This window comes from Hyaena hyaena, unplaced genomic scaffold (assembly GCF_003009895.1).
Source record: "Hyaena hyaena isolate Hyena2069 unplaced genomic scaffold, ASM300989v1 scaffold_25, whole genome shotgun sequence".
Lineage (NCBI taxonomy): Eukaryota > Metazoa > Chordata > Mammalia > Carnivora > Hyaenidae > Hyaena > Hyaena hyaena.
Genome location: NW_024080657.1, coordinates 2,108,099 through 2,123,773, shown reverse-complemented (window position 1 = coordinate 2,123,773; position 15,675 = coordinate 2,108,099). Strand labels below are relative to the sequence as shown.

Below are 15,675 nucleotides of genomic sequence, written 5' to 3'. Positions count from 1 at the left end.
CCCCCTGCCCAGGCTTGTGCCGGCTCCTGCCAGCTCCGGCTCCCAGCCACCCGCTCTTCTCCGTCAGGCCCAGCCCCCAGCAAGGAGGCCGGCACCAAGGCCCGCTTCCCGCTGTCCGATGCCGCGGAGGAAGGTGCCTGGACGGCCGAGGTGGTGGCCCAGGAGGATGGTGCCCTCTCGCTGCAGCTCGGCACCCCGCCGAACGCCCCCGTTGGCCTGTACCGCCTCAGCCTGGAGGCCTCCACCGGCTACCAGGGCTCCAGCTTCATGCTGGGCCACTTCACCCTGCTCTTCAACCCCTGGTGCCCAGGTAAGTGCCTGCCATCGGCAGGGCGGGGGTTGTGGGGGGGGGGGGAGATGGGCAGGGCGGGGCAGGGCGGGGCCGGCCCCTGGGGGCCACGGGGGGTGGGGCCATGGGGCAGAAGGACACCAAAATGGATTGAGTGAAGCCCCCTCGGTGCAGGGCCGCGCTCCGGCCTCACAAAAACCTTGCGACGTGAGTACCCTTATTATTCCTGCTTATGGAGGAAGAGACAGGTGCTCGGAAACAAAAAGACTTGCCCAAGGCCACACAGCTGCCAGGGGGCCTCACCCTGTGCCTGAGGTCATGTGTTCCATGGCACTGTGAACCGGACACGGACATATCTCCGGTTCCGAGCCCCGTTCAGGAACGAGCTGCCCAGGGGAGGCCCAGGGCCGTGGCCCCACGCCTGGTTCTGTTTGGGGGTGGGGAGAGGGGGGGACTCTGTTTGGAATCCCACCAGATTGGCTTGGGGAGGGGAAACTGAGGGAAGAGGAGGGGTGGGGGGTAGCCAGGAGAGGTGGGCAGGAGCAGTTTGGTTACTTAAGAGTCTCCTTATCCGGTCCCTCCATCCTGCCTCCCAATAATCCCAAGGAGGAGATGGTCAGCATCCTCACTTCACAGACAGGAAGCAGCTCAGAGAGGTCAAGTGCTTTGGAGGGTCCTCAGTAAGTGGACGATGATGGGTGAAACTAGCAAGTTGCAGGGGACAGCTCAGAAGAAAGGAGGCTGGCTCGAGGAGGGAGGGGGAGGCAGGGGCTGCCGCACCCTTTTCCAGGCCTCAGTTTCCCCATCTGACTCACGGGGCAGTCAAATCCATTTCTTTCTTCTCTTCTCTTCTCTTCTCTTCTCTTCTCTTCTCTTCTCTTCTCTTCTCTTCTCTTCTCTTCTCTTCTCTTCTCTTCTCTTTTCTTGATCCGTTTCTTTCTTGCTCCTGCCTAGCAAGGCAGAGAGAGATGACTTGTGGGCAGGCCTGGAAAGGGGGTGTCCCGCATCAAAGCTGGGGTCTAGCCACAAAAGTCCAGCCTCTCCAGCCTCAGACAACCGGTTTCTTACTGGACCACTGCTTTATTTTCTCTTCCCCACTGGGAGCATTTTATAACATATTTAAGGGGAAAGATGTTTTATTTTCTCTTTTACATATTTTGCCTCTAATCTTTTTTTAAGTTTATTTATTTTGAGAGAGAGAGAAAGGGCGAGTGGGGAGGGGCAGAGAGAAAGGGAGACACAATTCCAACAGGCTCCACACTGTGAGCACAGACCCCGATGCGGGGCTCAAACCCAGGAACCGGGAGCTCATGGCGTGAACTGAAATCAAAAGTCAAGGTGCTCAACCGACTGAGCCACCCGGGGCTCCAGCTTTCATTTTTAGTTATAACAGTAAGACCTGAGAGCGTCCTCTTCATATGAGCTTTAAGCATCAGGGAAAGAGCCCCGCTCCAACTCTCCCCCTCAGGGAACATCATTATTAGCTGTTCTGGGGGACTCGTCTCCTTAGATTCGAGTGTGTGTGTCTGGAGACATCGCTGTGTTGATGGGTTTCTCCGTCTCTCTTAAACGTAAAAGGATCCCACCGTATACATCAGCTTACAGCTTATTTAACTTTTCTCCTCTGCCACACATCCGGAGGATTTTCCTCATCGGTGTGCGTACGTCTGCTTTTTCTTTTCAAGAGCCCAGAATGTGCCACATCTTGCCAGTGTGGACGGTTCGTTGATCTGGCCCTGCACCCGGGGACATGAGGGGTCCTCATGGTCATTGATCTGGCCCTGCACCCCAGGGGGTCTCCACAGGGACGACCCCTCATCCTTGTCCACACGCCCGGGGGCCCGCATGGAATGGTTTCTTGGGGGCAGAACTGGCTTCGCTGGACCCTGCTGTAGATGCGTTTTGATCTCGCCGGTCTGCAAAGCCGCAGCTAGCTGCCAGCCCTGCGCACAGAGCAGGAAAATGCCAGTGGCCCCCGCTTGTCAACACTGTAGGGTCTCAAAGTTCAGGGAACAGGGAACGGGTTCTGGGGCTGTCCCCTTCCACTGGCCTTTCCTCCAGCCCTGCCCCATCCCCGCCCTGCGGATTGGGGTGGCTGTCGGCCAAGCAGCACAGTGACTAAAGTGACCCACATCCCAGGGCGGGAGCCCGGAGGGGACAGTGGAGCTGGTGATGCTGAGGCAGGAAGTTGGGCTCAGTGGAGGTGTGGGTGTGGGTGGGGTAGGAAAATTGCTGTCCCTCCAGGGCCTGCCTTGAAACCTGAGCCTCCTGTCCCGGGGTGTGAGGGGGGGGTGCCGTGGTGCGGGGGTGAAGGGGTGGGGGAGGGGATTCTCATCCCCAATGTGCCACCTTGACCAGTAGAGACAGTCCCTGCCTCCTGAGCCAGGGTGGGGACGAGCTCCCAAGTGCTGATGCTCTCCTCATAGTGACGAAAACACTCTGGGTTTTTCTTTCTCTTTCGCTCTCCCGACCTCTCTGCTGACTTATCATTACCAAGTTCATTTACCGTAAGGCTATTTTTATTGCAGCCCTGGAGCCAACAGTGCAGGACATATAAGACCAAATACTTGGCCACTTTCACATTTGCTTCCTCCATTCAATAAGAGGGGGGTTGGGGACAGGCCGGACAGAGCCCGGCGACCCAAGGGGCCTGAGCAGCTGCATTCCAGGCCAGTGCCACCATATTTTTAGGGACCCATAGAAATATTTTAATTTCTTTTAAAATCATGAGAAAAAAAATGAATATTTAGGTCAGAGAATATGTTTTAATATGTAATATTAATATCATTGTCATTATTCCAATGCAGTCATAAAATATATTAAAATTTTTTTTTTTTTTTTTGTGGAGGAAGGGGCCCGCAGAGGCAAAAGAGCCCAGGGGCCCCCAAAGTCACGGCGTGGCCCTGGATCTCCTCTCTCCAGCCTCAGCTTCTTTACCTGGGAAGTGGGGAAGGTCAAGGCCAACCTGACCTTTGACTCCTGCCCTCGGGCCCCGGCTGCCGCGGCCCTATTTTCTGTGGTCAGCAGCCGCAGGGAACTAAGTGCCTGGCGTTTTCCAGGAGCGGCGCCTTTGGTCTCTCTGGTCCTCTGCTTAGAGTATCATCCCGCCAGACTCCAAGTATCTAAATTGTAGTCCTTTATCAAGGCAGCGTTCAGAGGCCACCTGTTCCAGACGGCCCTCCCTGAGTCCCCCAAGCCAGACTGGACCCCACTTCCCCTGAGCTTCGGTGACCTTAGTAGGCTTTCTCTCTGCCTCGAATCACGCTCCTTCTCACACTGGCCGAGGACTTTAGCTTGCAAGGAAAGCACCTTTCAGATCTGCATTCCATGTGACTCTCAGGGAACACAGTTCCTGAGAACCAAAGTGGATGGAGAAGGAGAAGTGGCCTCCCCAGGGTCACACAGCAAGTGAGGATCAGCCAGGAGATTCCTGACTCCTGGTCCGGTGTTCCTCTATCTCTTGTGTTGGCATCAGTTTTCCCATCTGTAAAATGGGCTTTCGAGGTCCCTTTCTCATAGAGCTCTTATAGAGGTTAAATGTTAATACAGGTGTCATACACTCATCACGGGCCCTGACACCTTATCTCCCTGATACGGGATGATTCATTAATGATTAGGTTTTCTGATGAAAAGATAGAAGGGTCTCCGAGGCTCTGGCCCGGCCCTAGTTCTAGGTACCCTGGCTGCCACATCTGTGACGACCCCGCGCCCTCCCAGACCCAGTGCTGAGGCCCCTTCTTTCCTGTCCCCAGGAGATGCTGTGTACCTGGACTCAGATGAAGAGCGGCAGGAGTACATCCTCACCCAGCATGGCTTCATCTACCAGGGCTCGGCCAAGTTCATCAAGAACATACCCTGGAACTTTGGGCAGGTACAGCCACACGCCGCCCTTCCCACCACTGCAGGCCCACTGTGTGCTGGGCCCTGGGTCTGAGGCACTGGGAGATGCAGAGGTGTGAGCTGGTGTCAGACGGGCGACCGCATGCTGTCAGGGATTCAAGGGCCCCCACATGGCTACAGGCTCAGAGCGGGCCCAGGCCAAGCCCGAGATCGTGCAGCAAAGGGTTGCCCTACCCACTATGGGAATGGCAGCCCCAGATTCAAGGTGGGGAATGAATTAGGAGTGCCTTTGGGGATTGTGGGGCCAGTAGGTACTCCAGGAGGGAGGAGGGGAACAGTCAAGGCTATATAACTAAATAATAAAAAAGCCTTACTATGTGCTAAGTAAGTGCTAAGAGGGGCCTTTGAACCATCATCACGATCAGTGGTTCTCAAACTTGAATATACATCAGAATCACCAGAAAAGTGTGTTAAAACAGACCACCAAGTCCCACCTTTAGTTTCTGATTCAGTAGGTCTGGGTGTGGGTTGAGAATTTGCATTTCCAACTAGATTGCAGATGCGCTGGTGCGCTGGTGCTGCTGACCAGTGGTCACACTTCGCGAACCACTGGTTGTATCAGTCAGCTACTGCTGAATAACAAACACACTCACAACAACAACCGTTTATTATTTCTTACAAATTTACGGGTCATCCAGAGCAGAGCTGTCTAGGCTGGGCTTGGCTGACCTCATAGGTGGCTCATCTCTGCTCCATGTGATTCTTCATCCTCCAGCAGGTCAGTCCAGGCTGGTGGTTCAAACTAGTGATCTTATTTCCTCTGCCATCCAGCCTCCCATGAAAATTCTTGAGACATGCTCATGCTGAGACATGAGATCATGAAGCAAGAGTTCTCATACTCCTGGCCCTTCAGCCTCCTGGTGTGTTAGGGGATGTTGGCCTTCTGGTGTGGAATTCCCCCTGAGACTTTTTTCAACAAGCCCTGGGTTGGGGCTTTCCGTACTCAGGCCTCCAGAGTCCTGCCCTGGGGGCCACAAGGAAGTCTTTCCTGTGTGATTTGGAGTTCTAACCTCAGTTTCCCCCTCTGAATATCGGGGATAATGATCGCAGGCATATCTGCCTAGGAACCTATAGCCTGCCGTGGGATGTACATTTAATGGTGATGTGACGGTGGTACATAAAATACATGGAAAAGTAAATTGGCTTTTATTTCCCAGGGCTCCGTATTTTCCCCTGACAAACAGAACAAAGCCAAGTCCTTCCTTTCCTTTCCTGAGTTCCTGTTTTGTGTCTAGGCTTGTGTGGAGCCACTGGCACAGCCCTTGTGAATCTTCCGGCAGCCATCACAATCCAGGATGATAAAGCTTAAGAGAAAGGAAGTGAATAATTGCCTATGGGGATCAGGAAGATTCCTGAAATAGGGCAAGGTCTGAGCTGGGCTTTGGAGGAGACGGAAGTGGGAAGTACAGTCTACTACTAGCCAAAGGGAACTGCCTGAGCAAAAATTCAGAAAAGTCATGCTTAAGAAGAATGTTGTAGCCTCGGGGAGACGTTAGCAGTGTCCCGGTGATGAATGTCAGGCTGATGGCAATAGAGAGCCACAAAGGGCTCAGAGCCACAGGGGAGCTGGTCTGCGGCATGGAGAGAGGCCTGTGATGAAGCCTGGTTTGGGATAAGACCACAGAGTTGGGGAGAAGGGGCCCCATTGCCTTTGGACTTGTCAGGCTAGGTGGTGCAGTGTAATGAGACAAAGAGGGAGGGTCCTCCTTTTAATAATGACAATGAGGACGAGAAGGTGTGAGCCATACAGATAGTAGCAGGAAAAAGATTCCGCACAAAGGAAATAGTAAGTGCAAAGGCCCTGGGGCAATGAGTGTGGGTGGGAGTGGTGGTAAGAGAGCAGAGATGGGGTGTGGCCCAGACTGTGAAGGGCCTTGCAGGTCCCAGGGAAAGTCTAAATTGTATTCTGGGTGCACTGGAAACAGGAGTCATAAGACTAGACTTAATATACATAATTTACCTCAGTTCCAATCAGGGCGATGCTGATGCGTGGGGGTGGGATGGGGGGAGGAGAGGATTCTTATCAGCTCTGCAGGGTGAGTCAGACCTTAGGGGAAGTGGGATAATTGGTGGAGGAGAGATGGGAAAGGTCCAGTGGCAGGGCCTGAGGTGACTCCGAGGACAGGGAAGCTCCAGGGACACTGTGGTTTCTACTCCAAATTCCCAGGACTCCCCTCCCCCCACCTCCCCCAACCAGCCAGTCTCCAAATGCACGCACATCCCCTTCCTTTTTCTCACACTTTGTCGTTGTTGCACCCCACCCCATCCTGGGACACACAAAGCTGGCATCCCAGAGATGTGGCAGACCCAGCCTGGACCTCCCTAGTGTGAGAGGTGGAACAGAGAGGACCCATGGCTGCAGAGCTTCAAGGCAGGCTTCCTGGAGGAGGTGTCTTCTCATTTCCCTCATCCTCCTCTTATTCCTTGCAACACAGTTTGAAGACGGGATCCTGGACATTTGCTTGACGCTCCTGGACATGAACCCCAAGTTCCTGAGGGACGCCGGCCGTGACTGCTCCCGCCGCAGCAGCCCCGTCTATGTGGGCCGGGTGGTGAGCGGCATGGTGAGTGAGCGGCTGGCACACCCCAGGGCCGAGGCCCGTGATGGGCCCCTGTAGGCTCCTCCCTTCCCGTGATGATGGAGGCTGTGCTCCACCCTGGGCTCGGTCGAGGTCTGTCAGCTAAGAGGGCTTAGGTTTGGAAGGACAGGATTTACACAAAGAAGGGTAATGTCATGTGGTCCCTAATTCATTCATTCATTCTCTCATTCAGCAGATATTTATCAAGTGCCACCTGCGTCCTAGGCACTGGGGCAATCGCTGGGTATAAGATGTGCATGGTCTGGTGGGTGGGTGAGGGGAGACAGACATTAACAGAAACGTCATGTGACTGAGTACACAATCATAGACCACAAAGCACGTACTGAAGGAGCCAGAGCTGTGAGTGTCTAACTGCAGAGGCCAGCGTCAGGGAGGAGCTGTGGCGGACCCTCCCTAAGTGATGATCCTGAAGCTGCTATAGTAACTAGGAGAAGAGCATTCCACGCAGGGGGCGCAGTTTGTGCAAAGGCCCTGAGGCAGCGAGGAGCAGAAAGGGGGCTGGTGCAGCTGGAGTGGAGTGAGCAAGCGGGTGTGGGGCACATGACGAGGGCAAGGGTTAGACCATGCAGGCCTCATGGGCCACGGTCAGGAGGCTGGATGTTATACTCGAGGCAGTGGGGTTTGAGAGGAACGACATAGTCTGGGGAGGGGCCAGAGAGGGTCTTTGAAAAACTCAGATCACATCCCGCCACCCCAAGGACAAATTCACGTCTCCAGCATCGCCTTCACAACCTCGGCCCCTCACCGCCTGCTCCCTTCCCCTTCTCCCCCACACCCAGGGCTCCGGCCCCAACCGTCTCCCGCATACCAGCCTGTCACACCTCGGTATCTTTGCACGGGCTGTTCCCTCATCCTAGACTCCCTTCCCTGCCTTTCACCAAACACTGAACTCACAGCACCTGCTGCCCAGGCCGGGTCCCTCTGATGCCCCCGCTGGTTGTAGGTCAACTGCAACGATGACCAGGGCGTGCTGCTGGGGCGCTGGGACAACAGCTACGGGGATGGCATCAGCCCCATGTTCTGGATCGGCAGCGTGGACATCCTGCGGCGCTGGAAGAGCTCCGGCTGCCAGCAAGTCAAGTATGGCCAGTGCTGGGTCTTCGCTGCCGTGGCCTGCACTGGTGAGCGGTCCGCGGGGCAGGGGGAGGGCCTAGAACCAGCCCCGGGACGGGGCAGGGAGAGCTCTCAAGTGGGAATCGGGAGCCCTCCGTTCCAGTCCTGCCTCTGCCTCCCACAGCACCAATGCACTGTGTGGCCTGGAGCCAGCGGCTGCCCCTCTCTGGTCCTCTTTCCAAGGCCTCGTGGTTATTAGGACCAAGGGGTGTCGTTTGGGAGGCAGCCTGGGGTCAGGGTTGACAACATGGGCTTTGGAGCACACCTGAGTTAAAAATCCCCAGTAACAGTCACCTGCTCTGTGACCTTGAGCACATGGCTTCTTTCTGAACCTCAGTGTCCCCATCTGTAAAATGGGGGCAAAAGGACCTATCTCCCAGGGTGGGTTGATATAAAGCTGCTCGGCCTAGCATTCGGCCTAGCAGCTCTCAGTAAATATTAGCTATTTGTAGCTTGATAATAACAGTAATCAATGTCAAGAAAGAAAGAGCACTCTCTGAACTGCAGACGAGGACAGACAAAGCCATTTAAAACCAAGAAGGAAAATAAATCTTAAAAATTCAAGCCCAGAAAATGCTGAAGATTGTTCCGGGTTGATGATGGTGCTTATGGGAATGGGTTCATAGCCTGAGCCAGTTAAAAACATAGACGCTGGAGTCAAGGCCTGAATTCAGATCCCAGCTCTGCTTTACCCCCTGTGTCCCTGATAGTCATGGACCTTCTCTGAGCCTCAACTCTGTCACCTGTGACATAACAGTGCCTTGATCCAGGGCCATTGTGAGGACTGAAGGAACGAACATGCGTGAAGTGCTGGAAATGATTTCCGATGCGTAACGGCAAATACTTATGCTCTGTTAGTCTTCCCACACTTGCTACCACTGCTGTCGTTATTTCTTTTTTTTTGTTTTTTTAAATTTTTTTAAATTTTTTTTATGTTTTATTTATTTCTAGGAGAGAGAGAGACAGTGTGAGCAGGGGAGGGTCAGAGAGAGAGGGAGTCACAGACCGAAAGAGGCTCCAGGCTCTGAGCTGGCAGTCAGCACAGAGCCCGACGCGGGGCTCGAACCCATAACCGCGAGATCATGACCTAAGCGAAAGTCGGACGCTTAACCGACTAAGCCACCCAGGCGCCCCTGCTGTCGTTATTTCTTAAGCTCAGGAAATCTGAGAAGCGGGTGCCGGTCCCCAGCTTCTCGGACTCCGGGACCAGCCCAGGGACTCTCAGGCTGTCTGTTTGGAATCCCGCCTCGGCCTCCAGCCCCTGGGGGAACTCGGGCAAGGGAGCCAGTGTCCCCATGCCTGTCTCCCCACCTAGTGGATGGACACAATGGCGACTGACCAAATTCACCGGGAGCCCTCAGGACATGGGCCGATGTCACTTAGTTGAGTCTGTGGTTCAAGTTAGGCTTGGGTGTGTGGAGGGAGGAAGCTGGGATTCCTCAGCTGGATCCTGGAGCCTTCTTGAGATGTGCGCGAGCCGGCCAATGGTGACTGGCTGGGCGTTAGCAGTGACGGGCACCACTGTGCCCTTCTGCCCTGGGCCCCGGGGCAGACGGTGCTGCCCACGCCCGACCAGCAGGCTCTCTGAATCACCACATCCCTCCCCCCGTCCAAGCTGCTATTGTTACCTCCTGCAGAGGAGGAAGTGGAGTCCCAGAGAGGGGAAGTGCTTGCCCAAGGTCGCACAGCTGGTGAGCAGCACAGCCAGGCTTGAACCCAGGTGTCCTCAGTCCTGGGGCAGCCTCGTGGCCTGAGACTGTGATGGTGAGGCCTCTTGGGACACTTTCTCTCGGACACAGGGGGCACCTTACTCCCCAGGGACAGGCCTTCCCCACCCACCCACCCCACCCCCCACCCGGTCTACATTCTGAGGCCCGTCAGGAGGTGACAGGGTGGGGCCTGGGGTCAGGACACCAGTCTCTGCTAAAGGGCAGCAAAGAGTCAACCGCCCAGGTCTCAGGAAAAGCAACCGGGAGGCGAAGGATCGGCACTGTCCGTCCCCTTCCCCTCCCCGGGGCCCTCGTGTCCCCTGGCCAGCATCCAGGGCCGCCCAAGCAGCTCTTGGCCGGCCTAAAGGCGGGCAAAGGGTAACAGAGCCAAGGTCACATCCGCCCCGCCCCCCACTGACCCTCTACCTCAGAGACTCAATCTCCGTCAAAAATAAAGGGCAAAAGTCCCACAGGTTACAGCTGGTAAGGCTTCCCTCGCTGTTTAAAAGAGATTTTTATTTTATTTTATTTTCCTTGTCCCATTATAAAAAATGGGGGAGTGAAAAGACTCCCAAAATGGCACCTGTCAGGAGCACCCCGTGGCCCCGGCCTCCCTTCCCGCCCCAGCCTGGCCCTTCCCCGGTCCCCACGGCCTCTGTACACTGTGCTGCGGCGTGAGCATGGGGCCCTCCTCTGCCCCCGTGGTGGCCCTGACTGCGCACCACAACCCCGTGTGGTGGAAACAAGGCCCAGAGAGGTAGAGGGACGGGTCCCAGGTCACCCAGCCCACAGCAGCCAGGGCTTGAATGCAAGCCTCTCCCTCCTCCCCACCCCCCACCCGGACCCTTGTTCCCTCTTCTGCCTGCTCCACTGTTTGCTCCTCACCCTGAATCTCTGCAGATCCCTTGCTCCTTCCCTCACCCCCTCCCTCCTCCTCTCCTCTCCTCTTTCTGCTTCATCCGTTTGACAAAATGGCCTGTGCCGGGGCTGTGCTGGGGGCTGGGCCCCTAAAGGAAGACAGATCCCTGGCTACTTTCAGAGGACTAGTTAAATACCCCTCACGTGCCCCTACATTGAGAATGATGCTAAATCCCCAGGCTTGCCACAAATGCAAATGAAATAATCTAAACCTGGTGGGGGGGGGAAGGGGAGGGGTTTCCAGGATGAGGGAACAGCATGTGCCAATGCCCTGTGGCTGGCAGGAGTGTAGACTGCTGGAGGAACAGCAAGTGTGGCTGGAGCAAAATGTGCAGGAGGTGGTCAGGGGCCAAACCTTGTACGGCCAGAGGCCATAGCCCGAAGTCTGGCCTTGACCTCAGTGGCCACAGGGAGACATTGAAGGCTTAGCAGAAGAGTGTCGATGTCAGACTTGCATTTTGGGCACTTCTTCTGTTAGCTGTGATGGGAAGGGCCAGAGTGGACCTGGGGTGGCCAGTGAGGTGGGGACCACCATCCGGGTAAGGGGATGGTGCCCACCCTCACTACCTGGACAATGAATACAATGCTCCCTGGGCTACAGACGGGCATGTGGAGGCCCAAAGCAGGCAGGTGTCTCCAGAGCCTCAGCCATCCCCTCACCCCTCCTCTCTGTCACATCCTCCTCCCACCCTAGTGCTACGGTGCCTGGGCGTCCCCACCCGAGTGGTGACCAACTATAACTCGGCCCACGACCAAAATAGCAACCTTCTCATCGAGTACTTCCGCAACGAGTTTGGGGAGATCCAGGGTGACAAGAGCGAGATGATCTGGTGAGCTGGGGCCCGGGGTCCGGGGTAGGGCCCACTGGGGAGGGGACCGCAGAACGGAAAGCTGGGAAGACTCCTCAGAGGAGGTGACATTTGAATTGGGGTTGAAAGTGGAACGGAATTTGGCCAAGGGGAACAGGACCTGGGGAGGGCTCTCCAGGTAGGCCCACAGCATGAGCGAAGGCAGGGAGGGGGAAAGTCATGGAATGGGTGAAAGGGTGTCAGGGGAATGGGTTTTCGGGAGTCTGGAATGCCGGGTTCAGGGGCCTGGGCTTAACTACAAAGGCAACGGGTTGTCACCAAAGGCTTCCTACTTGGAGAGGGACACAGATGACACTGGAGCAGGAGGTCAGAAGGGGGCTGGGTGTGGTCCGGGTGCGCAGGGGTGAGGCAGAGCCCGTGGGCTAGAAACGGAGGGACAGCCTGGAGGTGAGGAGGTCCCGTCAGCTGGACTGGAGGGGCCGCTGACGGGGGAGGGCAGTGGGAGGGGCGCTCGCAGTGACCCCGGGGGTCGGAGCGAGCGCCTGGCCAGGGCCCAGGGGAGGAAGAGCAGAGAAGGGGGTCGGGACACCCTGGGCTCAGCTTGGGACAGGCGAGTGTGGACCGGCCGCGGGAGGGGACGGCAAAGGTCTGAGTCCTGGTTCCCCCACAGGAACTTCCACTGCTGGGTGGAGTCATGGATGACTAGGCCAGACCTGCAGCCCGGCTACGAGGGGTGGCAGGCGCTCGACCCCACGCCCCAGGAGAAGAGCGAAGGTGGGTGAGCGCTGCCTCCTTCCCCAGGCGGGGAAACTGAGGCCTGGAGGGGACTCCCCCACGATCGCTTGGCCGGTCCTAACCCCAGTCTGGCTGCCTCCAGAGGCCACTGACTAGTCCGCGCGAGGGTGGGGTCCTCCGTGACCATGTACATAATTCACACTCATCGCGGAAAAGAGATTATGAAAAAAAAAATCAAATTGCGTCTTTGTCCTCGTCCCCTGCAAAGGAAGCATCATTAACGTTCACACACAGCTTCCAGTCATTTCCTATTACATATTTGTTTGTATGTGTGTGAAAGAGAGAGACAGAGACAGAGAAAGAGAGAGGGAGAAAGAGAGACAGAACACCAAGCCAAAATTAGGTGAAACCAAATGGGTCCTTTCTCAGAATCACATTTTTTAAATGCATGGAATATATTATCTAGGGTAACAAAGAAAAGCAATTACACCGAACATAGTTATCAACATTAAAAAAAAAAAATGTGTGATCTAATAATATATGCCTTACCAAACAAGATCTAGTAGTGGAGATAGTAAGTTCCATTATGTACTGATAGAGACGCATATGAGTGATATTTCCAGTTATCTACGACAACTATAAAGTGATATATAAATATCTGTGGTCCTTATGGTGACAAGTCATAAGTGCCTCTAAGACTATGGTCTGGCTGCTCACACGATCAAAAGAAGCATTATCAAAATTCAATGAAGATAAAGATGCAATTTTTTCCATCCAAGTTCATGGGCCTCTGAATTCCATCTGCAGTGCTTTGGGGGCCCATGGTCCCTGCACTAAAATCTCCGGCTGCATGTGGCCTTTTGTCTTGGCTCTGTCACTTCTCCGTATATCATTGACATTTCTCTATCGGAGAGTTTTCTGTGATTTTAATTTTAAAATAATGGTGCTGTGTTCCATCAAATGGATAGATTGAGGGCCTCTAGCCCTCAGCCTTTAACTGTGTTGACCAGTCGGAAGTAGTTGTAAACCCCACGGAGATGAACACCCAGCTCTCCTGTTCATTCAGTCAACTTGCTCTCCCCGAGAACGCTGCTGGTCACTGGCTGTAGGTCTCTGCGCTAAACTCACATGGCATTTAGTATATGCAAATCCTCATTAGGTGGGTACAAATATCCGCACATAAAGCAGGCTTAGAGAAGTGAAGTGACTTCCTCAAGGTCACACAGCTAATAGAAGGCCAGCTGAGATTTGAATCCCAGAGGCTGGGCAGGCTACAGAGCCTCCATCCTTCATTCTTAGTCTCTACTGCCTTCCTAGAAACGGAGTCCCCGAGTCAAAGGGCTGATAGTGTTGAGATTCTTTGCTACCTGTGGTTGAAATGTGGGAGGTGTGAGAGGGTGCTGCCGCCCCCCCCCGCCACACACACTCAGCCTAGGCGCGTCTCTCCTCCTCCCCCCAAACAGGGACATACTGCTGTGGCCCCGTTCCGGTCCGTGCCATCAAGGAGGGTGACCTGAGCACCAAGTACGATGCACCTTTTGTCTTTGCCGAGGTCAATGCCGACGTGGTGGATTGGATCCGGCAGGACGATGGGTCGATACACAAGTCCATCAACCGCTCCCTGGTCGTGGGCATGAAGATCAGCACTAAGAGTGTGGGCCGTGATGAGCGGGAGGACATCACCCACACCTACAAGTACCCTGAGGGTAGGCGCTTCGCCCCGCAGAGCCTTCAGCACCGCCTTACACACGAGCAGCTCTTTCACCAGCCAGTGGGCTTGCGTGCTCGCACACACGCACACACGCACATGCATATGCCTTTCCTTTGGCAGCCTGCGTACAATAATGACCTGTAGGTTACTCTCCACTTGACTTATTCTTAGAAAAAAAGCACACTGGGGGGCACCTGGGTGGCTCAGCCGCTGGGGCATCGACTTCTGCTCAGGTCGTGATCTCGCAGTTCTTGGGTTTGAGATCTGCATCAAGCACACTGCTGTCAACGCAGAGCCCTCTTCGGATCCTCTGTTCCCCTCTGTCTCTGCCCCTTGCCTCCCACCCCCCTCTCAAAAATCAAACAGTAAAAAAAAAAAAAACTTGGAAAAAAAAACCACCCTGGGAGACAGTGGTATAGGATTATTCATTTAGGGAAAATATTCTGCATTCCATAAAAGGACTCCATTTGGTTTTTTTAAGCCTTGCTTTTTTGGCTGGTTTGACTCAAATAAAACTGAAGGGATGACAGTTATGTAGGAGAGGCATGAATCTGAACAGAAAAATTAATGAGGTCTATGCTGCTTATTAACAGTATTTATCGTAGTGGCATCTACAATTGAAGATGGGCAAATCCCACCCCCCTTTTTTTTATTGCAACATATTTGGCCTAGAAATGCATGAAAGCCACAGAAGAGAGATTCCAGGAACTCTGTAGTGTTTATTTGTGCAGTATTTCACACACAGCTGGGGAGGTGAGCGTGAAGATGGATGGGTCAGGAGAGAGAAATGGAGCCAGAGAAACTTAGTCAGATAGCTTCCATCAGATACAAAGACAAAACTGCCTTCTGCATCTAACGTTGTCAGTAGAAGCAAAAAAAAAAAAGAGCACAGCTTATTTTAAAAAAATTTTTTTTAATGTTTTTTATATTTTATTTCTAGGAGAGAGAGAGAAAGAGAGAGAGAGAGAGAGACAGCGTGAGCAGGGGAGGGTCAGAGAGAGAGGGAGTCACAGACTGAAACAGGCTCCAGGCTCTGAGCTGGCAGTCAGCACAGAGCCCGACGCGGGGCTTGAACCCATGAACCGCGAGATCATGACCTGAGCGAAAGTCGGACGCTTAACCGACTAAGCCACCCGGGCGCCCCAAGCACAGCTTATTTTTAAAATTGCTTTTGAGTACATCCAACAGCCGATTCAACACAGTAGGCGTTTTATAAGCATCTACTGTGTGCCAAGCACAGGGTGCACTCACAGAGGCGANGGGGGGGGGGGGGGGGGGGGGGGGGGGGGGGGGGGGGGGGGGGGGGGGGGGGGGGGGGGGGGGGGGGGGGGAGAGGTGGGTAATAAATGGCCATTACTGAAGGGATGGCCAGAAGGGGTAAAACAGAAGGAAAAGGTGCTTTCCCTGGTCTCTGAAAGGTCAAGAGCTAATAGTGGGGTAAGAGAAGTAGATATGCACCCAGCAACACTGGGGAAGCTTTTAGGAGTGGGGGCGGGGAGAGAAGGTAAATTGAGCACCAAGAAGGGAGCTCCACAGGTAGGGAAAGGGAGGGAAGAGATCTCAGGCAGAAGTCATCCCCGTGCAAACACTTGGAGGTGAGAAAGTTTGCACTGTATTTGTGTTTACTACCCACCGAGCAGTGGGATGGGCTTTGGGTATGACCAAAAGATCAGTAAATTACAGTCTTCATCTTTTTTTTTAATTTTTAATGTTTTTTATTTATTTGTGGGAGAGAGAGAGAGAGACAGCATGAGCAGGGGAGGGTCAGAGAGAGAGGGAGACACAGAATCTGAAGCAGCCTCCAGGCTCTGAGCTGGCTGTCAGCACAGAGCCCGCCGCAGGGCTCGAATGCACGAACTGTGAGATCATGACCTGAGCTGAAGTCGGCATT

At 54.4% G+C, this 15,675-nt stretch overlaps 1 protein-coding gene across 1 annotated transcript in view; it reads left to right on the top strand.

The window, feature by feature from the left end:
* TGM2 (transglutaminase 2) overlaps positions 1 to 15,675 on the top strand; it is a 33,037-nt gene that overhangs the window by 8,271 nt on the left and 9,091 nt on the right. The window contains exons 3-9 of the mRNA XM_039227120.1: positions 68 to 310; positions 4,042 to 4,160; positions 6,625 to 6,753; positions 7,733 to 7,910; positions 11,224 to 11,359; positions 12,009 to 12,112; positions 13,537 to 13,779. Of these exons, the coding sequence (XP_039083051.1) occupies positions 68 to 310; positions 4,042 to 4,160; positions 6,625 to 6,753; positions 7,733 to 7,910; positions 11,224 to 11,359; positions 12,009 to 12,112; positions 13,537 to 13,779 (1,152 nt within the window). The remainder of the gene's footprint in view (positions 1 to 67; positions 311 to 4,041; positions 4,161 to 6,624; positions 6,754 to 7,732; positions 7,911 to 11,223; positions 11,360 to 12,008; positions 12,113 to 13,536; positions 13,780 to 15,675) is intronic.